The sequence below is a fragment of the Aspergillus ibericus genome (genome assembly GCF_003184845.1).
Source record: "Aspergillus ibericus CBS 121593 unplaced genomic scaffold BO80scaffold_59, whole genome shotgun sequence".
Lineage (NCBI taxonomy): Eukaryota > Fungi > Ascomycota > Eurotiomycetes > Eurotiales > Aspergillaceae > Aspergillus > Aspergillus ibericus.
Window position 1 is genome coordinate 127,296 of NW_020292157.1, and position 23,837 is coordinate 151,132.

General features: G+C 52.9%; 9 protein-coding genes across 9 annotated transcripts; 4 read left to right on the top strand and 5 right to left on the bottom strand.

The window, feature by feature from the left end:
* The first annotated feature begins 401 nt into the window (after positions 1-401).
* On the top strand, positions 402-3,526 carry vtc4 (putative vacuolar transporter chaperone (Vtc4)). The gene is made up of 5 exons (XM_025714465.1): positions 402-565; positions 631-1,102; positions 1,177-1,422; positions 1,473-2,781; positions 2,833-3,526. Exons 1-5 carry the CDS (start codon positions 561-563, stop codon positions 3,225-3,227), a joined length of 2,427 nt encoding a protein of 808 aa, XP_025570668.1. The 5' UTR covers positions 402-560; the 3' UTR covers positions 3,228-3,526.
* Positions 3,516-6,642, bottom strand: dppV (dipeptidyl peptidase DppV). The gene is made up of 8 exons (XM_025718206.1): positions 6,200-6,642; positions 6,074-6,125; positions 5,778-6,016; positions 4,705-5,719; positions 4,435-4,657; positions 4,142-4,374; positions 3,851-4,062; positions 3,516-3,788 (listed from the first exon to the last, which is right to left on the bottom strand). The coding sequence occupies exons 1-8, from the start codon at positions 6,265-6,267 to the stop codon at positions 3,647-3,649; spliced, it is 2,184 nt and encodes a 727-aa protein (XP_025570669.1). The 5' UTR covers positions 6,268-6,642; the 3' UTR covers positions 3,516-3,646.
* A 235-nt stretch (positions 6,643-6,877) lies between these two features.
* BO80DRAFT_429190 (DNA ligase (ATP) CDC9) lies at positions 6,878-10,269 on the bottom strand. Its single transcript, XM_025720410.1, has 4 exons — positions 9,904-10,269; positions 7,945-9,790; positions 7,664-7,894; positions 6,878-7,613 (listed from the first exon to the last, which is right to left on the bottom strand). Exons 1-4 carry the CDS (start codon positions 9,939-9,941, stop codon positions 7,068-7,070), a joined length of 2,661 nt encoding a protein of 886 aa, XP_025570670.1. The 5' UTR covers positions 9,942-10,269; the 3' UTR covers positions 6,878-7,067.
* A 380-nt stretch (positions 10,270-10,649) lies between these two features.
* BO80DRAFT_392079 (uncharacterized protein) lies at positions 10,650-14,449 on the top strand. The gene is made up of 2 exons (XM_025717204.1): positions 10,650-10,780; positions 10,830-14,449. The coding sequence occupies exons 1-2, from the start codon at positions 10,748-10,750 to the stop codon at positions 14,310-14,312; spliced, it is 3,516 nt and encodes a 1,171-aa protein (XP_025570671.1). The 5' UTR covers positions 10,650-10,747; the 3' UTR covers positions 14,313-14,449.
* Positions 14,450-14,555: 106 nt separating this feature from the next.
* Positions 14,556-16,568, bottom strand: BO80DRAFT_429192 (translation initiation factor eIF5). The gene is made up of 2 exons (XM_025720411.1): positions 16,526-16,568; positions 14,556-16,458 (listed from the first exon to the last, which is right to left on the bottom strand). The coding sequence occupies exon 2, from the start codon at positions 16,069-16,071 to the stop codon at positions 14,797-14,799; it is 1,275 nt and encodes a 424-aa protein (XP_025570672.1). The 5' UTR covers positions 16,072-16,458; positions 16,526-16,568; the 3' UTR covers positions 14,556-14,796.
* Positions 16,315-17,147, bottom strand: BO80DRAFT_230930 (uncharacterized protein). The gene is made up of 2 exons (XM_025714466.1): positions 16,508-17,147; positions 16,315-16,453 (listed from the first exon to the last, which is right to left on the bottom strand). The coding sequence occupies exon 1, from the start codon at positions 17,070-17,072 to the stop codon at positions 16,557-16,559; it is 516 nt and encodes a 171-aa protein (XP_025570673.1). The 5' UTR covers positions 17,073-17,147; the 3' UTR covers positions 16,315-16,453; positions 16,508-16,556.
* A 744-nt stretch (positions 17,148-17,891) lies between these two features.
* BO80DRAFT_392087 (bifunctional hydroxyethylthiazole kinase/thiamine-phosphate diphosphorylase) lies at positions 17,892-19,909 on the top strand. The gene is made up of 8 exons (XM_025717205.1): positions 17,892-17,948; positions 18,002-18,111; positions 18,161-18,337; positions 18,384-18,519; positions 18,565-18,975; positions 19,025-19,401; positions 19,446-19,546; positions 19,593-19,909. Exons 2-8 carry the CDS (start codon positions 18,012-18,014, stop codon positions 19,845-19,847), a joined length of 1,557 nt encoding a protein of 518 aa, XP_025570674.1. The 5' UTR covers positions 17,892-17,948; positions 18,002-18,011; the 3' UTR covers positions 19,848-19,909.
* A 162-nt stretch (positions 19,910-20,071) lies between these two features.
* Positions 20,072-21,221, top strand: BO80DRAFT_429194 (putative isochorismatase family hydrolase). The gene is made up of 4 exons (XM_025720412.1): positions 20,072-20,173; positions 20,224-20,239; positions 20,342-20,395; positions 20,494-21,221. Exons 1-4 carry the CDS (start codon positions 20,143-20,145, stop codon positions 21,020-21,022), a joined length of 630 nt encoding a protein of 209 aa, XP_025570675.1. The 5' UTR covers positions 20,072-20,142; the 3' UTR covers positions 21,023-21,221.
* Positions 21,183-22,899, bottom strand: BO80DRAFT_468692 (uncharacterized protein; the record flags this gene model as incomplete). Its single annotated transcript, XM_025722948.1, has 2 exons — positions 21,183-22,630; positions 22,698-22,899. 2 exons carry the CDS (start codon positions 22,897-22,899, stop codon positions 21,183-21,185), a joined length of 1,650 nt encoding a protein of 549 aa, XP_025570676.1.
* Between the last annotated feature and the right edge of the window lie 938 nt (positions 22,900-23,837).

The window sequence follows — 23,837 nt, forward strand, 5'->3', positions numbered from 1 at the left end:
TCGCATTGACAGTCTCGCCGTCGTCAATTGACATCCTTTTTTTACGCGATGCAATGGGGTCCAGTTGGTTATCCACCGAGCCTTTACACCAATGGCAAGGGCACGGGACTGAACTCGCAGCCCCGTATTACCGGTACAAGCAAGGGCCAGCGCCCCCCGATAGCAGCGTTATCGGCACGAGTCACGGGTTGACGTCGACCGTCCCAGTCTCCGCCGTCCTGGGACCGTCCTTAGCATCATGAGCTACCACCGGCTCTTGTACATACGGTCCCTCTTCCCCCCCCGCTGCTGCTCCCTACGCCGTTCGTCTGGTAATTAGCATCATTTCGACCAGATTAGGTCCTTCCCCAGCTCTCTTTTTAATTTTTTTTGCCCCCTTCTCTCTTGTCCCTCTTTCTTTTCCCTTCTCCTCTTTCTCACACGACTACCTGCCTTTGGCTCAACCATGATCTTTTCCTCCACCCTCTGACAACACCCCCATTCTCTCCAAAGCCGCCATTACTCCTCCCTGCTTATTTACACCTTTATTCACTAGAATTAAGTCGATTGACTGATTCACCATGAGGTTCGTAGCGTTTCCCACCCGGCCGGGGATGGTTCATTCGGCTGACCTGTTCGTATCTCTGCCAGGTTCGGGGAGCATCTCCGATCTTCAATGATCAAAGAGTACTACTGGTACTACATTGCCTACGAGGACCTGAAAAAGGCCCTCAAAACCGGATACGTCACCGAGCCTACGCCCGAAAACGCGAGGCCCGACCGCCAGCCCTGGTCGGAGGATGACGAGAAGCACTTCGTGACCCTGCTGGAAAGCGAATTGGATAAGGTGTTCAACTTCCAGAGAATTAAGAGCGCCGAGATCGCCCGTCGCATTCAAGCTAGCGAGACGGAAGTCAATGATGTGGTTTCCCGCTTGGACAGCAGCTCCAGCTCTCGTTCAGACAGTGCCTCAAATTCGCGTTCCCACCGAAGGCCGCCTTCCGACGAGGACTTCTTGATGCTCGAGCAGGTATTGAGTGACATCATTGCCGACGTCCACGACCTGGCAAAGTTCACCCAACTTAATTACACTGGTTTCCAAAAAATCATCAAGAAACACGATGTATGCTCCGAATCCAACATTGCGCTCTCTCCATTAGGAAATTGGGCAAGTGTGGTGCTGACAATCGGGCTTAGAAACAAACCGGCTGGCACCTGAGGCCAGTTTTTGCTGCGCGACTCAATGCGAAGCCGTTTTTCAACGACAATTATGATGCGCTCGTGGTCAAGCTGTCGAAGCTCTATGACCTGGTTCGTACCAAGGGTAATCCAGTCAAGGGTGATTCTGCAGCCGGAGGCACTCAGCAGAACTTCGTCCGTCAGACGACCAAATACTGGGTCCACCCGGACAACATCACTGAGCTGAAGCTGATCATCCTCAAGGTATGCAACAAGCCCCTAGTCATCTTTCAAACCCATACTGAGCGGATTAGCACCTTCCTGTGCTGGTTTTCAACCCTAGAAAAGAGTTCGAGGAAAAGGACGCTGCCATTTCCTCCATCTATTACGACAACACCGATACCTGGGAACTGTATCAAGGCCGCCTGAAGAAAACCGAGGGAGCTGAAGCTATCCGACTGCGTTGGTATGGTGGCATGGAAAGTGATCAGATCTTTGTGGAGAGAAAGACTCATCGGGAGGATTGGACCGGAGAGAAGTCAGTCAAGGCGCGTTTCTCCCTCAAGGAGAAGCATGTCAATGCCTATCTATCCGGTCGCATGACGGTCGAGAGCATCTTCGAAAAGATGCGCCGGGAAGGCAAGAAGAGCCCCGAGGAAATCGACAGCTTAGAGCAACTGGCGAGGGAGATCCAATACCGCGTCATCACGCGACGCCTGGTACCTGTGACTCGATCTTTCTACCACCGCACTGCTTTCCAGCTTCCCGGAGACGCTCGCGTGCGTATTTCGCTCGACACGGAATTGACAATGACCCGCGAAGACAACCTCGACGGTCGCAAGAGGACTGGAGACAATTGGCGACGCATGGATATTGGCGTGGATTATCCTTTCTCCCAACTGCCCCCAGAGGACGTGGAGCGCTTCCCTTACGCTGTCCTGGAAGTGAAACTTCAAACCCAAGCGGGCCAAGAGCCGCCCCAGTGGATCAGAGACCTGACTGCCAGCCACCTGGTCGAAGCGGTCCCGAAATACAGTAAATTCATTCATGGCACTGCTACCCTCTTCCCTGACCGCATCAATCTTCTTCCTTTCTGGATGCCCCAGATGGACGTTGACATTCGGAAGCCGGCAACACGCAAGTTCGGTATCCAGCGGCCTCCGGTTAGCGCATCATTGTCCACCACCGAGACACCCGAGGATGATGAATCGGATGAGGAAGACTCGAACGAAGCACGGTGGGTTGAAGACACGAACAGAGCCCAGGGCATCTCTGCCGATCAGGAAGCTCTGTTTGCAGACACCGATGGAAACGCCCTGGACATTGAGGAGCGCATCGCTGCTCAACCGCTCCCGGGAGACGAGGATTACCCGTTGTATGATTCGGATGCAGAGTCCGTTGATTCTGACGAACTGGAGGAGGCACGCCGTGTTGGTGGGACATATTACTACAAGAAATTGGCCAAGTTTTACGTCCATCAGGCCGGAAATGCCATGGTCCACGGCCTCACGGCGCTCATCCCACGGCCTCGACCAACCAGTCTCCCGCCCCCTGAACAAAACGGAATTGCCGTTATGGGCAACAAGCGCACGGTGAAGCGATTCCAAGCTCCCAAGGGCAAGCGTAAGTTATCACATCCTAATCTTCCTTGTTGGATCCGCTAACATGTCACAGGCATCCATGTCCCCGTCCGCGTCGAGCCGAAAGTCTATTTTGCCGCAGAACGAACCTTCCTCTCGTGGCTTGAATTTTCCATTCTCCTTGGTACCATCGCAGCTACACTCCTCAACTTCGGGGACGACTACATCACCTTTGCATCCTCCTGGGCCTTCACAGTACTGGCAGCGATCGCCCTCCTATACAGTCTTATGCTTTACGTCTGGCGTGTGGACAAGATTCGCAAGCGCCGCGACGTCAAGCGCGTTTATTACGAGAAGTGGGGACCGACTGTCGTTGGTCTTGGATTGGTGGTTATCGTTATGGTCAACTTTGGTCTTCGTGCTCGCCAAGCGGGATTTTTGGCTAAAGGTGATCTCAACTCTGATGTTCCGCATGGAGGCGAGCTGTGACGGCCTTCTTCAAGTCTCATTGATCAACTTGTTGCGTTGGAATGAACTATTTGGGTAAACTGACTCTCTTCTGGAGTATGTCCGCCATACTCTGCCGATCTTGTTCGGTCGAAACCAAAGGGGAAGCTGTATTGATTATTATGGGTTGATTGTATAAAAGCATGTGTATGAATTGTCCTTGTCTTCCTGCCTTGTTCTGTTCAGATACCAGATCCTGTTCTATGATGAATTGATTACTCAAATGCGAGGCGAAGAAAGAGAGCACAAGAGATTGGTATAGTTAGTTTAGTATGGTATAACGGGTTGGTTGACCACTTGTCGCTACAGAATAAATTACGATTACACATCAGGTCTGACACAGGTGCTCGTCTCATCCATTCAACATCTAAGACCACCCAATAGACAGATACCGCACCACATCACGCATTGATATTCACAACCGGATTGATCGTATCATCCAGACTAACAGCGTCCGGATTCGCCTCCTCTACTCCAGAATACCGATTCAACCAGCCCAAAACCTGCTGATGCCAAACCAGACTATTCTCTTGCTTCGTAACCCTGATTCAAATAGCCACCAGTCAGTTTACTAAGAAACTCAATCAAGGCGGCAAGAAACATACCAATGGTCTTCGTCAGGGAAATTCAAAAACCGACTAGGCACGCCTCGCTCCTGGAGGACATTGAAGAGTCCGATGCCCGCGGAGACGGGGATACGGTAGTCGTTGTCGCTGTGGATGACGAGCTGGGGGGTGCTGAATTGGAGGACCCGTTCGGGGCCGGAGGCGTCGGTGTTGTGGTATGCGTCGCGGGTTTCCCAGAAGGTGCCGTTGAACTGGTTGATCTGGTTGTCAGGATGGACTATCGGTGGAGAAGAGAGGGGGGGAGGGGGATCGGGGGAGGGGTAAACGCACATCATGTTCGATGAACCATAGTTCGTCTGTCTCGATCATGGCGTCGCCGACGAATGGACCGTCGTGGCTGACGAGGGCTTTGAATTTCCGGCCAAACTCGCTGCCTTGGATCCAGGTGATCATGAAGGCACCGTAGCTGGCTCCTGCGGCGACGCTGTTGTCGGTGTCGATGAAGTCGAAGTTGTCGTGAACGTATTGCCAGGCTTTGACGAGGTCGTCGTAGGGAGCGCCGCCTGGTGATTGTGTTAGTGAAAGTTCTTTAGAGTAAAGGGGAGAGGGGACAGGTGGAATACCCCAGTCGGATTGAATCGCATTGGTTAGCTTCTGACCGAAACCAGTACTCCCTGTAGGGTTTGGTGCGACGACTACATATCCCTGGTCCGCAAAGACCTTCAGGTTCCACCGTGTGCTCCAGGAATCGGTCGTGGCACTTTGAGGTCCGCCGTGGATGTAGAAGACCAGCGGGTACGTCTTGGACTTGTCGAAGCCCTCGGGATAGATGATCCACGAATGGAGCTGGTTCCGTTGTTAGCATACTTCGCGAGAGAAGAGAGAAAACTTACAGTAGTCCAATTGCCATCGTAGTAGAACTCATCAATGTCAGCTGGGCCAAGCCCGCTGAGCTCAGGATCGATCTCGTTGGCTAATGCCAATGTTTTGATAACGCTCTGGTCTGGACTTGCAGTGTAAACGTTCCAGCTTGACCAGAAAGCGCTGGCAGTGACAAGAAGGGTGGAGTCAGGTAGAACGTAATACGCTGACACAGAGCCGCCATCTGTGAAGTTTGTCGGCTTGAAGTCATCCCCAGCATCAACTGGAAGAGAGAACAGCCTAGTCCGAGCTAGGTCTTCACTTGTCACTACCAGATTGTCTTGATCGACCCACTTAACAGTGTCTGGAGACCGGTCCCAATCTTTGGCAAGGCTCGGAATGGTCTGATCGGAACCAATCGTGTACACATACAGCATGCGGCGGTCCGACTCATATTCCCGATCTGCCATCTGGAAGTATGCCAATTTGTCGCTGTTGGGAGAGAACACTGGGTTGCTAGAATCACCTTCAATCCCCTCCGGAGTGGCAGGACTGTCGGGTCCGTTGATTGCAAATGCCTTCGCAGAACCATCATGTGGGACGAGGTAAATATAAGAAGCCGTGTTGTTAGCAAGAGGCAGCTCTGGAGCCTTGCTCTTGAACGCAACCCAGTTCCCGTCTGGCGAGAGGTCATAGTCTGAGTTGCCACCAAAGGGAGGGAAAGGGCTTTCGGCACCCTTGACCGGGTTAACCAAGTTCTCCAAGGTCCCTGTGGAGCTATACTGGACTTTGCCGTCCTCACTGGCTGAGCTTTGCAATGTGCCTGAGAATATAGCGTGCGAAATGGGGGTAAGGTAGGTGTCCCAGTGCCGAACGAAGATGCTGTCGTAGATGCGAGCTGAACTCGGCAAAGGTGTCGCAAGTTGGTCGTTATAGGCAGTTCCGTTTGGAAGCGATTTTCCGCGCAAGATGTATTTCACGTCACCAGAGTCTGTAACGACTGACTTGATGCCGAGGAAATTGGCTGAGAGGGAGGCTGCTTTGTAGCTGCGCAACACTCGATTAGCGCCGGCGCTGGAGACTGGAATTGAAGGTACACACTGACCCATTGGCAAAGTCCGAAGTGTCTGCAATCCATAACTCCACGCCACCTGGAATTTGTGCATTGGTGCTGTTGATGTAGAGGACCGTGGAGCTGTCCGAGCCCAGCCAGATCATCTCGGAAACATTGCTGTCATCAGTAAGGGCCTTGGTATCTCCCGAGTCGAGATCGATCAAGCTCCACCATGTGTCGCTTGAATGAGTGTCAAATGAGTATTGTGATGTTGAGAACAGTCCAGTGTCCTGGCGGTGTCAGCAGAGGATTGTATATACTAGCTTTGAAGCAGCATTCGCACATACACCTGAGGGGTTCGGAATGACTTCGGTTCTCCGTGGAGCACTGATCATCTGCCTATATGCATATATCTGTCAGAAACGCATGGTTGCGATAAGAGGCGGCCATGGGATGTTTGGATAGGGACTGACTCTGGGGTCAAGGCCGATGCTGCGGATGCCGCAGCAACCGTGAGCGCAAGCCACTGTAGAGCTCCCATGGTGAGGACCTGACGTAGTTCGACGCGAAAAGGAATGACTGGCCCACGAGCCCAGGGGAGGATGAAATGGGTGATACCGCCAATTTATGGGCGGAGGGGTACCGCTGAGATTTGCGGTGGAGGGAGGGGAGGAGCTTCCCGGATGGACGCATGGCTGCTTCACGAGCTGCCAAATCGAGGGCCCAACCAAGAGAGCAGCCAGCCAGCATCGATAACCCCCCTGGCTGGTAAAGGCCCAAGCAAGGGCGGCACAGCCAAAGCGCTGGTCTGGGCTTGCAGTGCCAAGAGCATTGGTTGATTCCCTGTCCTCCATCGATCCATTCCTTCATTCAGGCATCCCCCATGTCCCCCATGATGTCCTCCCGTACTTGGCAGCCTCAGAGCGGGGAAGCCTTCGTGATACCTCACTCGATGACAGGCCTCGTGGCAACGCGGGTCGAAGAATAATATGGCTCGTCGGAATCGTCCCCAAATGAGAGAAGCCTCCAGAAAGGGATGTTCATTCAAAGCAAGGGAGGCGGTTTGAAACCGGGCGTCATCTTAAAGAAAGCTTGGTATGTGTACCATACCACGGTTGTTAATCGCAGGTGGCATTCAAGACAGGAGAACGGCATGAAACACCCGCTCGGTCGGTAAAGGGCAGATCTTGACCTACTCGATGAAAGGGCCCTTACAGAGGGAACTTGGAACTCTAACAATGCAACAAAGCAGACACATCAAAGTGGGTATCCAGAACCCCAACGGCATTACATGTACAGGTACCTCCCACGCCATCAAAGACATGCAGGAACTCGGGAACCTTAGTATTCAAAATCATCGTCCACTCCTCCCTTGCCAGCATTCTCCTTCTGGACCGCCTCCTGTTTGCGGTACATCTCCGCCACGGCCCGCGTGGTCGTTGCCTGCTCGGGTTTCTTGTCGTCTCTAGATTTAATGAAGCGCGGGAAGCGAAGAGAAACGCCCTTTCCTCCTCCAGTCGTCCCCACGAATTCATCCGCTGCGGCCTTATATCGGGGACTAAGGGTCAGATCCGCAGTCTTGACCTCCCATACAAGTCGCGGTTCAAACCATACATCGGGCTGGTCCTTGGGAACAGTCGAATGAGAGTAGAAAGGCTTGGGTCGGTCAATGGTCAGAGGCGAGAGTTCATTATAGAACTCTTCCAGAACTGCTTCGGAGAATCCGGTGCCAATGTTGCAGATCGTCTCATACGTCTGGGTACTCGAATTGTACGCGGCCAAGAGGAAGGCACCATATACCGAAGTACGCTTGCCTCGACCATGGTAGGCGCCGAGAACCACAAGATCAAGAGAGTCACCGACCCCGCTGAGATAATCTTTCTTGACCTATCCTATAGTTAGCAGTTGGACGGTGTAGGTGTCTTCTTCCCGCTCACCTTCAACCAATTTCGACTCCGTTTGCTCGGTTCGTAGCCACTCTCCTCGGTGTCCAGCATCTTGACCATCAGACCTTCACATGATGCCTTGACACTCTCGTCGAGCAGGGTCTGGATCTCATCCACCACGTTCGTGTTGCCATATTGTGCAAATTGAAACTCGCCTTCAGTGACTTGGAAAGATTCATGCATCAGTTCACGGCGTTCTCGTAAGCTTTTCTTAACGGTAGGCTACCATACCAGTCAGCAGGCGATATTCTGGATATAAGGAGTAGACTTACCTCTCCGTTCAAGAACAGAAGGTCGAAGGCGAATACGCAGACTTTGACCTTGACATCCTCCGCTTTGACATCCTTCCTCTTGCGGGTCATAAGTTGCTGGAATGGCAGGACCTTCTTGGTCACTGTGTCCCAAGCAACCGTCTCACAGTCTAGCACAAAACTTGTCACACCGTCCTTAATCCAGCCGTCAAGCTTGGCAAGCACATCGGGGTATTTCTTCGATAGGTCTTCGGAATTCCGAGAGAAGATGGCGCTGAGGCCTTTGCTGTCCTTCTTCAAGGTGGCCGTCGCACCCGGATATTGATGGATCGAGTCAGGGGCGACGTAGTGGATCTGCGCTCTCTCCCCATCGTATTTGTACTCACAGGTGAACTCTTTCCCTTCGAACCGGTCAAGCACTTCGGTAATGGACTTGGTCGGTTTGGCAAGCATAGGCTTGAGGGGAATACCCGGCTGCAGCTTGCAGACGTCGCGCAAGTTGAACAGGCCGTGCTCGAGGATGGCAGGAATAATCACTTCGTACGCCGGTAGTTCACTGTAGACAGTCTTCAGAATCGCCTCGCCTTCTGCCAGCTTCTCGGCAGCGGGAGTCTTCTGACCATCTAAAGCGGCCTCATGTGCGACTACAGCTTGAGCAAGGGCAACAAGCACAGTTTTTTCCGCCAGCCCAAGTCTCAGCTTTCCTTCCAGGAATCGAACAATGTATTTAGCCTCGCTGGGACCACCCTTGTCCTTGGTAATATCAATGCCTTTGCTGCCTTTACCTGCAGTTGCTGCGTCAGCGGCCGAAAGGAGCTTTTTGATGCCCGAGATCTTCTTGTCTTGAGAACCATGACCCTGGACCTTAGCAATGGCGAGGAGACCCTCATGCACCCCTCGAACCGTCAAGGGTTTCGGCTTGAACATAGTCGGCTGGTTGCCACGACTCTTAGCAGCCACCAAGCCAAGGTCACCGATCTCATGTTGATCCGTCTTTATCACGGCCAAACTACGTCCAGTACTCTCGCCAATCGCCTTCATGATGAGGGACTCGCCGATTCCAAGCTCGATTCCAGCGTAGTCCGCAGCCAGCTTGTTGATCATAAGCTGGACTGTGGGGAGCAGATCTTGGGGAGTCAAGCGCAGTACTTGGCGAAGGAAAAGCGAGCAATGGGCCAGGATCACCAGTCGCTTTGTAGTCATCTCGATGAGGGAGAAGGTGGTGCAGAGGGCGGCGTATGGGACCGGATCGCCGGCTTTCCAGTCGGGGTAGGGTTCGGTTCCGTTGGCCTTCAATGTAGCTTGAGCCTTCTCAATCTTCTTCTTCTTCATCTCGGGCTTCTCATCTTCTTCGTCCTCGCTAGCAGACTGTGCCTCTTCTTCTGCTTCTTCCTTATCCGAGGCGCTTGCTTCCTTCTCCGGCGTTATCTCTCCTGATGCCTTTACAATGGCGGCTGGTGGCGACGGCTCTTTCGATTGTGATCGCTTTCTGGGACTCTTTGGTGTCGCGGTTTTTCTTTTCGAAGCGGCGGGTGCTTCGTCCCCTTGCGAGGCCTTCCGGCGGCGCTTGTTCGCAGGCTGAACATCACTATCCCCTTCTTCGCTGCTATTCTCTCTTTTCAAGTTGTTTGACTCGCCCGGATCGTCTGCCTTGACAGCCTCCGGCTCAGAATCAGCGGCAGAGTCCGCAGTGTCAGCGTCAACGTTTGCGCTCCCGTTAACCACATGTCCGTTGACAGGGGCAGGATTTTGCACCGTTTCTGATCGAGTCGCATCTTTTGTGGCTTTGCCTTTCTTGTTTGAAAATGATAGCGTGGTTTGCTTCTTGGGGGCTTCCTTCGAGTTTGAATCTGAACCGAAGAACCTCCTATGGATTGCGACACAGATATTAGCTTACTCGCAAAGACATAATAGTAGATGCATCTGAGGTCCAGCCACATTCAGACGCACCCAAGAGTCAGCTGGGAATCTCGAACATACCCCAGGGTAGCTTGCTTCCTGCCTTTTGAGTCCGCCATTGTGAGAGCTAGCCGCGTTGTATTCGTACAAATGCCGTTAGGAACCCTTTTCAGCTGCTGATAGACCCCAGATAACCTGGATTGCGAAAGCGAATAATGCGATTCTACTCGATACAGGGTCAAGCGTGCACTGTAGAAGGTCGGATGAAACTGCGTTGGCGCTGGCGCAGGTCTTCTGCAAGGGTAGCGCAATAGAGGCGTAAGAAACGCGGAAGAGTGAACGGTGGGCATAGACGTTACACTAAACGTCCTTCATCCTAAATATGGCGATTGGCGGGATTATATGTAGTGAGTCTTGAGTTCCACAGACCAGGCACCCGAGGTAGACATTGCTGCCTTCCACCTTGACTGCTTGAACGGGAACGCGACGTGACGTGACGCGAGATCCATTAAAGTCACGTGATAATATGACTATCATCACCCACGCTACCTGAAGCAATAATGGGGAAACAGTTCAAAATGGCAGACAAGGGCTCTGTGACACAGATACACCTAAGCCCCTTTCCTAAGAAAACAGCCTCAGTTGACTGTAGGAAAAGACCAGCAGTCAAAGATGAGCGGGCGAAGAAGGCCCATCAAACAGTGCAAACACTTGCATGTTACCGCCTTCAATTCACGGCAGAAAGCGGGGAGCTAAGGCGGCGAGGGACTATCGATAATGGCCTGGTCTCTCTCTTTGCATCTTTTGACTCCGGATCTAAGCAGTACCGCGGAGTCGTTGGTGTCGATGTCTACGTTGTGTGTTCGATGGCTATAAAATACATTAGTGCTCTTTTCCCACAATAGCACCCCCCCCTGTAAACTCAATGGAGGTCTCTCGACAAGAAGCTTTCACTAAGGTGCGAACTCAGCAGCCTCATGGTTTATCTGTGCTAATGGGAACTGAAGCTCAAAGCGCCATGCGTGGAACTCAGCTCAGTGGGCTTGCGGTTCCGAGGGCGTCAAGCTACCCCAAATGATGTCTTTCGAGCTCTCAGCCCAGTGTACAATGTGCTGGACGAGCTAGCCCGTAGAGATGCGCTGGATGAGAAGTTAGCGGAATATGCATTCTTTCCGCTATGTCATATCTTCAACGAAACCCAACGGACCCCTGTCAACTCTTTGGAACTTTCCGTTAAATGCTTGCGGATCCTTGTCGAGAAAGGATGGCGAAGGCGCTTATCTCCTCAGATGGGCAAACAGCTCATCATTCTGCTAACCTTGATAGTGGGCGGGACACCGAATAAGTCAGGTGGAACGCAGACTACACAGGCTCGGTCATCCGAGCTCTCCATTGCGGGATTTGACTGTCTTCTAGCTATATTCAGCGTCCTAGATGGTCCCCTGGCCAAACAGACCGTTTACCATGAAGTCGGTACCGCGACTGTCGTGGATCAGATGGTCTATCTTATGCTTGAAGGCGTTGTGGATGAGGGATCAGATGAACTCTGCATATCTGCAGCCAAAGCACTCCAAGCGCTCTTCCAGCGTACCACAGACCGGGTCGTGTTGGCTAGTATAATGCCGCGTACGGTTTCGACTTTGACCAAGGTCATAAAACCGACGACTCAGATCCGGCGATCTTTTAAGCTTCTGTCAATCTGTCTACAAACTTTCAACTATCTGATTAAGACTGTGCTAAACGATCGGGTGGCCGAGATCCCTGCGAAGTCAGCTTCGTCTCAGAAGGAAGATGATCAACTCGTGCTTGACGGGTCTTGGCTCAAGGCTACAGCTACGCAAATAAAACTTGCTCTTGCGAATGTCATCCAAATAAGACGCCATGACCGACATGAGGTCCAGACAGCGCTCCTGGAGCTCTGCTTGATGATAGTAGAAGACTGCCAGAACACGCTACAAGAGGCGCTGCCAATCATCGTCGAGACCGTCGTTGTGCTGTCCAATGTGGATGAAAATCAAGTACCCAATGAAGCATTCCTTGCGCTTAAGCATCATGCAACTACATATCCACTCGTGGTTGACACTTTGAAGAACTCTCTACATACATGGGTCACTGCCTTTCCAAGGACCATGCAAAGCAACGACGAAACAGCGAAGCAGTGGGCGGTCAAGCAGATATCGACTGCATTTCAGGTGTTATCACAGGTACAATCCGGATCAGATATCCTGGCAAGTAGCTTAGCGTCAGGCATATGCGATAGTGTTGCTTCTTCTGTGAACAATACGACAAATGCTCTTCAGCCTCTAGGTTCTGATGCAAATAGCCAGAGCCTGGAAGTACTGCATCAAGGAGTCAAATCAGTTTCATTCCCTTCCGTCATTCTGGAGCACAGGAGCCAGCAACAAACACTAAGTGATTTGCGGTCCATGATTTTCAAACTTAATGCGTCTGAGTCTGGCCATGAAATCACACGTCTGATCATCAACCGAGTTCATCAGGAGCACGGAAATGCTCTCATTGCCCCTCTTTGGTTGGGACTGACATTTCTCAAGAGCAGCACGCAACTTACATCGGTATTCGATGATTTCATCTCGGCGGATGAGCTGGAACCTTCAAGTCAGCATTTGTCAAAGCCTGGCATGATTGAGGAATTATACTACGTTTCATTGCCTATCTTAAACGACCCTTTGGCCGACGAGTCCAGGGACTGGCGAGTTCAGGCACTTGCTCTGGAAGCTGTCGCTCTCCAGGCACAGCAGCTCGGAGAGGCCTTTCGCCCAGAGTTGATGGACGCTCTATACCCTGTTCTCCAATTACTCGCATCCAATAATTCGAGTCTTCAGAAGCATGCCATGACATGTCTCAATATTCTCACTGCAGCTTGCAATTATGGAGATGCTAGCACAATGATCATTGAAAACGTCGACTATCTTGTGAACTCAGTGGCGTTGAAGCTCAACACCTTTGATGTGTCGCCATATCCACCACAGGTTCTATTGATGATGGTAAAGTTGTCTGGTGTGCGGCTGATTCCTTACCTGGATGACCTGGTGGACTCAATATTTGGTATATTAGACATGTACCATGGTTACCCGAAACTTGTTGAAATGATGTTCCGAACGCTGGCTGCTATTGTCGAAGAAGGCACGAAAAGTCCCTCCTTTCTAGCGATCGGTGATGGGAAGGATAGCAGGCACATTGACCACCGCAAAAAGCAGTACGAGAGACTGCAGATCTCGAATTTGGCACAGGATCTTGCGCATCGCAAGGCCAAACGCGTAAAATTAACCGAAGACCTTGGAGATGCAGATGAGATGATTCCACACCCGAAAAAGCCCTGGAAGAGCGAGCCCGAAAAGGCCGAACAGCAAGACACAGATATCAACTCCTTCGCTGATCTACTCAAGGAAGAAGACTCAGACGAACCGCTCCCTCCACCGCGCGAGCCTGAAGACAGCGAGAAGCCCCTGAGCAAATCCCACAATATTCTCCTCCATATCATCAAATCCATCCCATCCCATCTATCCTCGCCCTCCCCATACCTCCGCCGGTCTTTACTCTCAATCCTCGTGGATGTGTTCCCAACTCTTGCTGCCCACGAGAACAGCTTCCTCCCCCTCATCAACGATTTATGGCCTCCAGTAGCCTCAAGAATCAGCTTCCCAGCCTCATTCAACGAGCCTTCCTCATCAACCACTCTCATGACCAACCGCACCTCCGCAATCGCAGACACCCGTCTGAAACAAGGCCCCGACGAATTTGACTTCCAAGAAGAGATCTTCGTCACCACCACAGCCTGCAAAGCCATCGAAACCATGTGCAAGACAGCCGGTGACTTCATGTCCTCACGAGTCGAAACCGAATTCCCCCGCTGGGAGCGCCTGTACACCCGCACATGGGACAAAGTCCGACAAGACGCAGAAAGGGCCCTCGAACGCCGAGCCCAGCAACAAATCCCTGAACAAACCACCGACACAACACTCTCCCTTACCTTCGCCCAATCACTATCCCTCACCACGACCGGATCCCACGGCACCCGCGCCTTCACACCACACCACACCCTCTGGCGCGCCATGGTCCCCTTATTCATCACCCTCCTCACGCACGTCCGTCTCCCGTTATCCATCGGCGACAGGATCTGCGAATTCCTCGCATCCTGGATATCCCGATACGCAGGACCAGAGTATTACTTCTCTCGCCTGCAGAGGAAGACGAAACCCAGCCAACCAACACTGGAAACCGGTGTCTCTTCCCTAAACGTGGAAATTGAATCTGTCGAAAGCGTGATCCAAGCCATGGAGACGTGGAATGCGGACTTGACCTGGTTTATTTTCCAGGAGCAGAAGGGTCAATTGTTGAAGATGTTGGCGAAGACTAGGAGGACGACGATTCCGACTCCCGCTCCTAAGATCTGTGAGGTGGATGAGGATCCGTTAAGGTCGTGGTCGATACCGGGGACATCGTTGAGGTTTGCAGCATTGGCGTTTTGAGCATGGATACTTGTTGAAGTTGGAATGGTAAAGAGTTGAAGTGGTGATGTAGACTATATAGACCACACCGTATGTGGAGAGTTTTGCAATGAACACTTTCATAATCATCACTATCTGCTGGTTTCCATACTCCTCGGCTTGCAGAGCCCCGAAAGACCCACGAGCTCCGAAAGCAGCCCCAAGTTATTGTTTTGATCTACGCTTAATGGAGTACATAGCAACATCACATTACGCTAGATGAAGTTGATAGAGTGAGCAATGATTGATTGGCAGCTATCTAAAACCCATGTGATTTTGTCTTCAAGTCTTTTCAGTCTTATACTTCAAAAACCAAAACACGCAACAGCAGGCAACCGAAACTGTCATACCCGAAAAGAGTGGAGATCAGTTGGAACAGACAATACAATCACGTGACAATTTAATGAGAGACCCGAAATGTCTGCTTACAAGCAGACAGAAGACCACGGCAAGCCGGGTCACTGATCTACTCGTCATCCTCCTCACTCTCTTCCTCACTCTCGGCATTCTCGAGCCACTCAAGGAAGGGCTCAGCGGCCTTGCGGACCTTCTTGCTGGTCTGGATGTCGACGTACTTCTTGCTGGCCTTCGAGCCCCAGGCCTTGAGGGTGTCCTCAGACACGAGGTCGTGCTCGTAGTACTTGAGCAGGATAGCAGGAACCTGAGCGACCAACTCGGGGCGGTCCTTGCCGACAAAGCGCTCAGTTCCACCGAGGAAGGCCTTTTCGTGGCGCTCGGAGGTGATCATCTTCTTAAGCAGGCCGGCACGAGAAGGAATCTGCTTGGTGATCTTCTCGTCGAAGATGGTCTGGGCAAGAACAGCCACGGTCTTGTGCTTGTTCTCAATTCCGTACTCCTTGGCCTTCATGTAGATGTCCACGTCGCTGACAGCAGTGACGCCGCCCTTCTCAGTAGCAGTGTTGAGGATCCAGCTACCAAGCTCGTCATAGGCGGAAGGACCATCAGCACCCTCATCATCACCTTCCTCGAGGACCAAGGAGCGCTTGAGATCATCCGGGAGCTCCTTAGCACGGGCCTTGACAGCCTCTTCAGACACGTCGACAGCCCAGTTATCGTCATCGATGTCCTCCTCGGCATCGATGCCCTTGGCATCAGCCTTGATACGGCGAGTCAGTTCGTCATCGCTGCCTGCTTCCAGGCCGACATCGCCGTTGTCATCATCGCCATTCTCGGAGTTGTTGCTGTCTCCAGGGCTGCCATCCTTGTCGCCATTTGAAGTGCCATTCTTCTCCTTGTTACGACGGGCCTTCTTCGACGCCTTGTCCTTCTTCCCTCCCTTAGTGTGGGTGCCGTTGCGGAGGATGAACGTGCTCAGCTTCAGGCGGGAGTCAACCTCGGAGCGCTGTCCACAGGCCTTGCAGTCCAAGGAAATCTTTTCATCCTTGACCACAACATCCGTTTCCGGATTCTTGCACTTCTTGCACAGCACGAACTTGGAGATAAAGCCGTCCAGATAGTCCTGAAGCTTGGGGGCATCATGAGCACCGTTGATGATCCAGCGATCATCGGTGGGCTTGGCGTTGGCCTGAGCACCGAGCTCGAAGCCAAAGTACTTGATCACGTAAGCCGGAGGCCGACTGAGAGACTGGGCGACCGAGTTGAGGTTGACGACGACGGTCTTGATACCGTTGCCCTTGCCTTCAATCTTGGACTGGAGACGCTCCATCTTGTAGCGGTAGAAGGGATCGGAGACATCCCGACGAATGTTGACAGTGGCCATGATGACGGTTGGGTGAGCGACGACTCTTCACGAGACTAAGCGAGATGGTTATATAAGAGTGAGGCGGGAGGGATTCTGGACCAAGGATATCTTGACAGAACAAGACATGCGTGGGATATTCCTAAGGTTGGTGGAATGATGGCGGTTGGGATCGTTTCAGAGGAACGATGGACACAGCGAAAAGGACAGCCCGAAGCTTTCAGCCACAGGACTTCGAGTGTATACTACAAGGTTTCGACGTGAAGCGAAACGATTGCAGCTTGAGCGGCAGGTGGTGATCGAGATCTCTGACGCAGGACGAATACATAGACAAGTTCTCGACCGACTCTGTTTTCAGTGGCTTTCTCTGGCAGGTAGAGAGAGAAACCAGCGGGTGGTTCTTCTGTGGTGAGAGCCCGGTTAGCTTCGTAATCCTGATGGCGGACTGACAACAGACCGGGGCGACGAACCAGAGTGGCTTAAGCGTGAACAAAACGTGTGGGAAACTAGCAGGCAGAAGTGAAAGCCTGGCAGAAGATGAGTTGGGGACGCAACAGCGTGATCAAGCTGATGAAAATGGCGATGAAAAGTCTGAAAGGTGGATGAGTTGGAAGTGGGTGGAAGAGGAAAGAGGAGAGGAGAAGAGAAGAAGAAAGAGGGAAAGAGCGAAGAAAAAGCCCAAACAAAAAAAAGTCCGAGCCGATTTGCGCCAAGCCGAGCCTTTGGCCGGGCAGATTCAGTGGAAAGTGGAAAGGCAGAAAATTTTGGGCGTCTGACTCAGCCGAGGCTCCTGAGTTCTGAGGCATCTCCATCCGGCCTTTTTCCCTCTGCGCTCTCCGCTGGCATCTTTCCACCTGATTCAGTGTCACTCTGCTGGACCTATAACACAAGTGGCTCACTGGGTGACTCCAGGTGGTACCAGCATCACCTCGCCCTTTGGTAACCTGCCTGCCTTCTGCCTGTTCTGCCTGGAGACACCTACCGAGTCCTACAGAGACTGTACTTCTGCGCAGTGGAGCCATTGTTATTGACCGTTTCAGGCCCAGTGCTTCGGGTCCGACTAGCGTGCCGGCCAGTCTGTCGCCAGTAACTCGATATCTGCCCGGCTGCCTACGGCTTATGCTTCCCGCAGGGGTACCTACTGGATTATCGTTGCTGTCTCAACCAAGAATGTGCCCCTGCATTGACTTCTTTAGGGCCTTGGACTATGTACTCCGTAGATAGAGGAACTTTGGGGGTAACTTTGGGCTAGTCGGCGCCTCGATCGGGGTTCCTTCCGTGCGACCGTGTGAGCCTGCACGACCAGATCATTGGTCAGAATGAGCAGCAGCCAGCACGAGCAAACGCCGTGCACAGCCGGAGCTCTGTCAGTGTCGCCATCCGATGTGGAGACTGATTCAGTCCCGAGTCCCAACGGGGTCACTGGAAGTACTGCTTCTGCTCCTCCGTAAGTTCCGTGTAGCCATGGTGCCAGATGCTAACTCGGATGAACTGACCACTTACCTACCGTACCATGTGCGTTGCTTGGAGGTGCTAACTCAAGCTCATTCCTGGATAGCTCAGTCGATCCGCTAGTATATCCACCGTTAGGCGAAGCATTCGTGCAAGCTCACGGCGTACTCGTGGTGCTGTACTAGATGCTATCCTGAAAATATTCGTAGACGTAATCATTCACTGGTTCTTCATCTTGTAGTATCATACTGTGCAAGTGCAGTCGCAGTCCTAAATATTCTCGAGGACACGGATTCGGTGGAAGAACGGGGAGATGGCGAGAATGATGTCGTTGGTCGAAATGACTAACTTTGGCGGTCCCCCCACTCCTCTTCCCAACACCACCAGCCGGGTGTTCTCTCAGTACTATCGCAGCCATCGTGGAGGAGTATCTACCCCGAATCCTGGTGGGTGACCATTCCGTGCTGTGCGTCACATCAATCTAACTCAACCCGCTTAGTTCACACAAAATGACCCTGGATCTCTCCGTATACCTGGTCACGGACTCGACCCCCGCCATCCTCAAGGGTCGCAATCTGTGTACGGTCGTCGAGGCAGCTCTGAAAGGAGGTGAGTCGCGCTTTTTCACGCTATTTTCACTACTGACGATGGAATGCAGGTGTGACGATTGTCCAGTACAGAGACAAGAAAAGTGACACAGGCGCCCAAATCGAGACGGCCAAGAAGCTGCACCAGATCACCAAGGCGTATGGCGTACCTCTGCTGATCAACGACCGTGTTGATGTCGCTCTTGCTGTTGGCGCAGAGGGAGTCCATCTGGGACAAGATGACATGGGTATGCTTGAGCTGCCTATTTACTCGACTAGTCTGACTGCTTGCAGCTATCGAAATGGCGAAGAAGCTTCTCCCCGAGAACGCTATAATTGGCATCAGTGCCTCTTCCATCGAGGAAGCGCAAAAGGCAGTCGCTGCAGGTGCCGACTACCTTGGGATTGGCACCATGTTTGCCACTCCGACGTAGGTCTCTAGCGGTTGATGGACGTACATCACTGACAACGGTAGGAAAACCAACACCAAGTCCATCATCGGTACTGCCGGAACCCAAGCCATCCTCGAGGCCATCTCAGACTCGGGTCGTTCGGTTGGCACCGTCTCCATTGGTGGAATCAACACATCCAATGTTCAGCGGGTTCTCTACCAGTCCCGGGCTCCTAAAAAAACCCTGGATGGCGTCGCGATCGTCAGCGCTATCATGGCTGCAGACGACCCGACGGCAGCCGCCGCCGAGTTTGCGAAACTCATCTCCAGCCCTCCACCTTTTGTGCGGAGCGAGGCGACGGCCGTCCGTGACACCACAGCGTTGCTCGAACAGGTGCCTAAGGTTGTCCAAGAGGTTGTCAAGGGCCATCCGCTGGTGCACAACATGATCAACTACGTTGTAGCGAACTTTGTCGCCAATGTTGCTCTTTCCATGTGATTCTCCTCTTCCATGCAAGCTACCGCTTTTTCTAATGATATGTAGGGGGGCATCACCGATCATGTCACCGTACGGAGACGAAGCTGTCGATCTCTGCCAGTTCGACGGTGCGCTGGTCATCAACATGGGCACCCTCACGAGCGAGAGCATTCCGAACTATCTAAAAGCCCTCAAGGCCTACAATGTACGCGGGAATCCCGTGGTGTACGACCCGGTTGGCGCCGCCGCTACCGGGATCCGCCGTGGTGCTGTCACCCAGCTCATGGCTGGCGGTTACTTTGATCTCATCAAAGGCAACGAAGGAGAGATTCGTCAGGTGTTTGGCAGCAGCGGCGTAACGCAGCGCGGCGTCGACAGCGGGCCAAGCAGTCTGGACAGTCAAGGAAAGGCCAGGTTGGCGCGCGATCTTGCCAAGAGAGAGCGTAAGTATTGTTTCTGAACTGGTAGACTCTAGCTGACCACGTAGACAACATTGTTCTCCTTACTGGTGCCATTGACTACCTCAGCGACGGAGAGCGCGTAGTTGCAATCGAAAACGGCCACGAATTCCTCGGACAAGTCACCGGCGTAGGTTTTCCCAAAGCTTTGAAGAGAGTTTCTACTGACAATATAGACTGGTTGTGCCGTGGGCACTGTCTCCGGGGCTTTCTTGACTACACACCCGAAAGACAAATTCGTTGCTGTCTTAGCCGGTCTGTTGATGTACGAGATTGCTGCGGAGAATGCGGCTTCGAAGGAGTATGTGCGGGGACCGGGCAGCTTTGTGCCTGCGTTCTTGGACGAGGTGTATGCGATCCGACAGGCGGCTTTAAAAGGCGACCACAGCTGGTTTGAGGGACGGGCGAAGGTGCAGGAGATTCTTGTATAACCGATAGACTTGTACATAAAAGTTTGGATGAAACATTCTAGAAAGAACATCGTCTCTCAAAGAATACCAGAATAATGTATCAAATTCATTGGTTCACTATGCAAGCCACTAAGCAATCACCATAGTGAGCCTGAGAAACACGGCAGGAATGATTTCCCCGCACACCTGACCTCGACCCCCTCGCTTCCCCGCTCCTCCATCCATCCGAATCCCATCCATCACCAGCAGTATCCCTCCTGTCAACCGACCTCAACAATCAATCAAACCAACACCTCAAACCCCCCTATCAACCAAAATGGCCAGCCTCTCCCGCGTAACCCGCATCCGTACGTGATCCCTCCCTCCCTCCCACAAGTCCACACTAACAATATCACAGGCAACCCAGCGCTCTTGTACGCACCCCTCAACCCATCCCATCCCATGATCAATCCAAGTCCACCCTCTCACCCAACTCCCTTTCCAAACCCAACACTAACACAACACCAAAACTCTAGTATCTGCGACCTCCAAGAAAAATTCCGGCACGCCATCCACGAATTCCCCAAAGTGTCCGTCCCCTCCCCTCCCCCCAAAAGCAACCCAACTATCCCCCAAAGCAACCCAACTATCCCCCAAAGCAACCCACCCCCTAACATAGAAACACCAGAATAACCACAACCACCAAACTCCTCCGATCCACCGCCCCCCTCTCCATCCCAATCTACATAACCACCCAATCAACCAGCAAACTCGGCCCCACCGTCCCCGAACTCACCACCTTGCTCTCCACCCCCGCCATCCAAAAAAACATCGTCGCCAATGTCGACAAAACCCTTTTTTCAATGATAACGCCCGAAATCAATTCCCTCCTCCCAAATGCCAAGGACACACCGCTCGATGTCCTCCTTGTGGGCATCGAAACCCATATTTGCGTGACGCAGACGACGCTTGATCTATTGGCCAGAGGGCATCGGGTGTATGTGATTGTGGATGGCGTGAGTAGTGTGAATCAGGAGGAGAGGGGGGTGGCGATTGCGAGGTTGCGGGATGCGGGGGCGATCGTGACCACGAGTGAGAGTGTGTTGTTTGAGATTTTGGGGGATGCGAGGCATGAGGGGTTTAGGGAGGTGAGTGGGTTGGTGAAGGAGATGAAGGATGAGACGAGGGGGGCGGTGGAGAGTTTGGCGAAGATTTGAGTTATTGGTTTTGGGTGGGTTTGAGCGGTTCTTTAGAGGGAGGAGACTACGTGTGGATTGAGGTATAGGATAATCAGTTATTATTGGACTAGTCTGGCGACCAAAGACACGCAGCAGCTACAAAATCGCACGCCCTAATATGTTTCATTTAGGGGGTCAGTCATCCGGCACGTCCGGCGGGCTGCGTCGTGTTGAGCCATCCAAAGGCAGACGCGCCTCCAACCGGATTGCTAGGCCACTGCTTGCTCGTCCGGGTCCCGTCGGGCGATGCGCGCGTCGAAGCCGGCTGCGATGCCGAATTTCCTGCGTAATCGGCTCCAGAGCTGCTAGGCGTGGCCGTCGCCGGCGTGGCGCGTGTAGAGGCCTTCGTGGGCCGCAAAACTTTCATAGTACGGCCACGAGACGCCTTGCCTGCCGCGGAAGCGTTCGCATCTGACTTGGAATCGCGTTTCCACGAGCCCCAGACGCCAGTCGCCTCCACCCGTGCCGGACCAATAGCTTGAGCGTCGGTTTCCACGCCAGATTTCGGCTCCTTCTGGGTGTCTGTGTCCGTCAACGACTCCTGGGTATCCGGGCGGGTCTTTCGACTCTCCTCGGACCCCTCAGGAGACCCCCTCGCAGACGCAGATGTCGAGGTAGCCGGACGAGAAAGACTGGCAGGACGTCCAATCACGCCAAATGTCGCATGACCGTTCGTATCCGCCTGGATGTCCCCTTGGACAGAGCCGGCCTTTCGTCCGATGCGAGCGGCATCCGTCATCGTGGACAAAGACTTGAAGACCGAATCATCCTCGGGGCGCACCAAGGGAATGGAGACCTTGTTTCGTTCGTCGTCAACCATGATGATTTTGTCCTGAGAAAACAACACGTCGGCATTATGGGAGCGGAGCACGTCGCTGCCCAGGATAATCTGGATCGAATTGTCGCTGGGGTCGACCTCACGAACCAAAAATCGAATGGTCAAAGTAGGTACCTGAGGCTCAGGGCTACTGGACCGCGAAGAGGCTTGGTGCACACTAGCTTCGGGAAGGTAGATCGGGAGCTTGATGTACTGGAGACCCCCTTCATCCAAAACCTGATCGGCCAGACCGAGCGTCTGGATCATCGGATATCCCAGCGACGAGGTATAGGAGCCCGAGCAGACAGCGGCGTACAGCAGAGAATCGTTGGAAAAGTTGGTTGTCAGCCAGCAGCGAATGATGCACGGTACTGGGCCAAGGAGGAACAGGCCAGGGGGAGGAATCAGAGGGGACCCGGCCGAGCTCAACATTCTGCTAGTTGTTTCAAAACCCAGACTGTTGGTACGAGCCGAGTGGTGCGAATGTCCAGAGGAGCTTTGTCTTCCATCAGACCGATGGGACAGAGACCGCTCCGTCAACGGGTGGCTTCCGAGTCCGCTCCCCGTCCGCAGCGGCAACTCACTGTTAGTTCGACTAGTTTGCCCGTAGTACCCATGGATGGCACTCTCATCAAATCTAACGCTGTTCGCCCGGGAAGTTCCCCGTCGTGGCTCATCTTCGTTGTCCAAACCCATTGTAGTGACCGCCCCGTGCTGGTGTCCCTGATCGAATCCCTTGAAAGCGTCCGCGGGGGTATGGAAGACCGACTCTGCAGAAGACAGCTATCAGCCATGCTCTAACAAGTGCTCGCTAAGACCCAGGGAACTATCACACACCTGTGGGGATTGTGCCCCCAACGGAGCTAGGAAAAGGCGACAGAGGACCCCAAACACTTCTCAACCTTGCATCCTCGTCCCTGCGACGCTCCAATCTCGCGATCCGCTCCGCCTGTTCAAACTGCGTGGCGTGGAGCTCTTTCAGCTCTTCAAAAACACGCCAAATTTCGTCGCGGGAAGCAAAAGGATACTGGGCATCCATATCCAGACGGACGAACGGGACGCTGGATGGTGGCGAAACACAGGAACGTCAAGAAAGAGACCTGCAGACAAACACAACCAATCTCTGATACCAGGCAGTTCGCTTCTCCTCCACAATATGTTATCTTGGATCAGCTGCTACCGTAGCCCGCTTATCCTCAGTCCTCCTCCCTCGTGCTGCGTGACGGCCGAACGGCCGTCCCCCCGATTTTCTAAGAACGAGTATCCGCGAATCTCTTCAAGAACATATAAAAAAAAGGCTATCGGCGGGGGTGCTGCGAGGAAGGAGCTGAGCGATCGTGTTACGGAGAACGGCGGTGGAAGGGAAGAGGCGGGAGGCGTTGTGGTATGTGCAGTGGGAAAGTTGTCAGGTCAAAGGTGGAGTGAAGGCTCGATACGCCTAAATGACACTTCACTTGTTCGAGTTCACGGAGTTGATAAGAAAATGCCGTAGAGAAAATTATCCGAGGCAAAGCACTGTATTCAAGAGAATGCAATAAGGTACGCCCTGTTCAGCTGTCGTGAAAGGGTCGAGGGGGACGAGGAATGGGCGGGAGTTTCTCTAGGATGCCTTTGCGGGGGAACGAGGGAGTCGAAAAGAAGGAGGTCGCTAAAAGAGAGGCGCAAGCACTTTTGAGTCGTCAGAAAATGGGGTGGAGAAAGTCGTTGAAGAATAGTGGGAGTCGAGGAGGTGGCAGAAGGGAATGAGGAGAGTCGAGAAGAGCCGTCGGACCGGAAATCGTGAGGGGATCCAAACCACCGCCGCCCAGCCAACCAGCGGCCTCCGTGCGCCGCATCTAGACCGCTTTCATCCCACGAGCCATTAACTGTCTGCTATTCATCTGCACGTTGGAGGTTCAATAGTAGGCGCCAATAACGCCATCCGTGGCTGCATGGGTCTTCTATTCACTCTATAGGTTTACATATAGTATTCCACTC

Excerpts from the sequence above, each read along its gene's own strand:
- BO80DRAFT_392079 (XM_025717204.1), top strand. The coding sequence starts at position 10,748 with ATGGAGGTCTCTCGACAAGAAGCTTTCACTAAG. Across the intron at positions 10,781-10,829 it reads GACAAGAAGCTTTCACTAAG|CTCAAAGCGCCATGCGTGGA; the intron begins GTGCGAACTCAG and ends TGGGAACTGAAG.
- vtc4 (XM_025714465.1), top strand. Across the intron at positions 1,423-1,472 it reads TGAAGCTGATCATCCTCAAG|CACCTTCCTGTGCTGGTTTT; the intron begins GTATGCAACAAG and ends TGAGCGGATTAG. Across the intron at positions 2,782-2,832 it reads CCAAGCTCCCAAGGGCAAGC|GCATCCATGTCCCCGTCCGC; the intron begins GTAAGTTATCAC and ends AACATGTCACAG.
- BO80DRAFT_230930 (XM_025714466.1), bottom strand. The coding sequence starts at position 17,072 with ATGGCTCCACTGCGCAGAAGTACAGTCTCTGTAGGACTCGGTAGGTGT.
- BO80DRAFT_429194 (XM_025720412.1), top strand. The coding sequence starts at position 20,143 with ATGGCCAGCCTCTCCCGCGTAACCCGCATCC. Across the intron at positions 20,396-20,493 it reads ATCCACGAATTCCCCAAAGT|AATAACCACAACCACCAAAC; the intron begins GTCCGTCCCCTC and ends TAGAAACACCAG.
- dppV (XM_025718206.1), bottom strand. The coding sequence starts at position 6,267 with ATGGGAGCTCTACAGTGGCTTGCGCTCACGGTTGCTGCGGCATCCGCA. Across the intron at positions 6,126-6,199 it reads GCATCGGCCTTGACCCCAGA|GCAGATGATCAGTGCTCCAC; the intron begins GTCAGTCCCTAT and ends ATATGCATATAG. Across the intron at positions 4,658-4,704 it reads ACGATGGCAATTGGACTACT|CTCCATTCGTGGATCATCTA; the intron begins GTAAGTTTTCTC and ends CAACGGAACCAG.
- BO80DRAFT_429190 (XM_025720410.1), bottom strand. The coding sequence starts at position 9,941 with ATGGCGGACTCAAAAGGCAGGAAGCAAGCTACCCTGGG. Across the intron at positions 9,791-9,903 it reads AGGAAGCAAGCTACCCTGGG|GAGGTTCTTCGGTTCAGATT; the intron begins GTATGTTCGAGA and ends CGCAATCCATAG. Across the intron at positions 7,895-7,944 it reads TTCTGTTCTTGAACGGAGAG|CCTACCGTTAAGAAAAGCTT; the intron begins GTAAGTCTACTC and ends CTGGTATGGTAG.
- BO80DRAFT_392087 (XM_025717205.1), top strand. The coding sequence starts at position 18,012 with ATGACCCTGGATCTCTCCGTATACCTGGTCACGGACTCGACCCCCGCC. Across the intron at positions 18,520-18,564 it reads ACCATGTTTGCCACTCCGAC|GAAAACCAACACCAAGTCCA; the intron begins GTAGGTCTCTAG and ends TGACAACGGTAG. Across the intron at positions 19,402-19,445 it reads CGATCTTGCCAAGAGAGAGC|ACAACATTGTTCTCCTTACT; the intron begins GTAAGTATTGTT and ends CTGACCACGTAG.
- BO80DRAFT_429192 (XM_025720411.1), bottom strand. The coding sequence starts at position 16,071 with ATGGCCACTGTCAACATTCGTCGGGATGTCTCCGATCCCTTCTACCGC.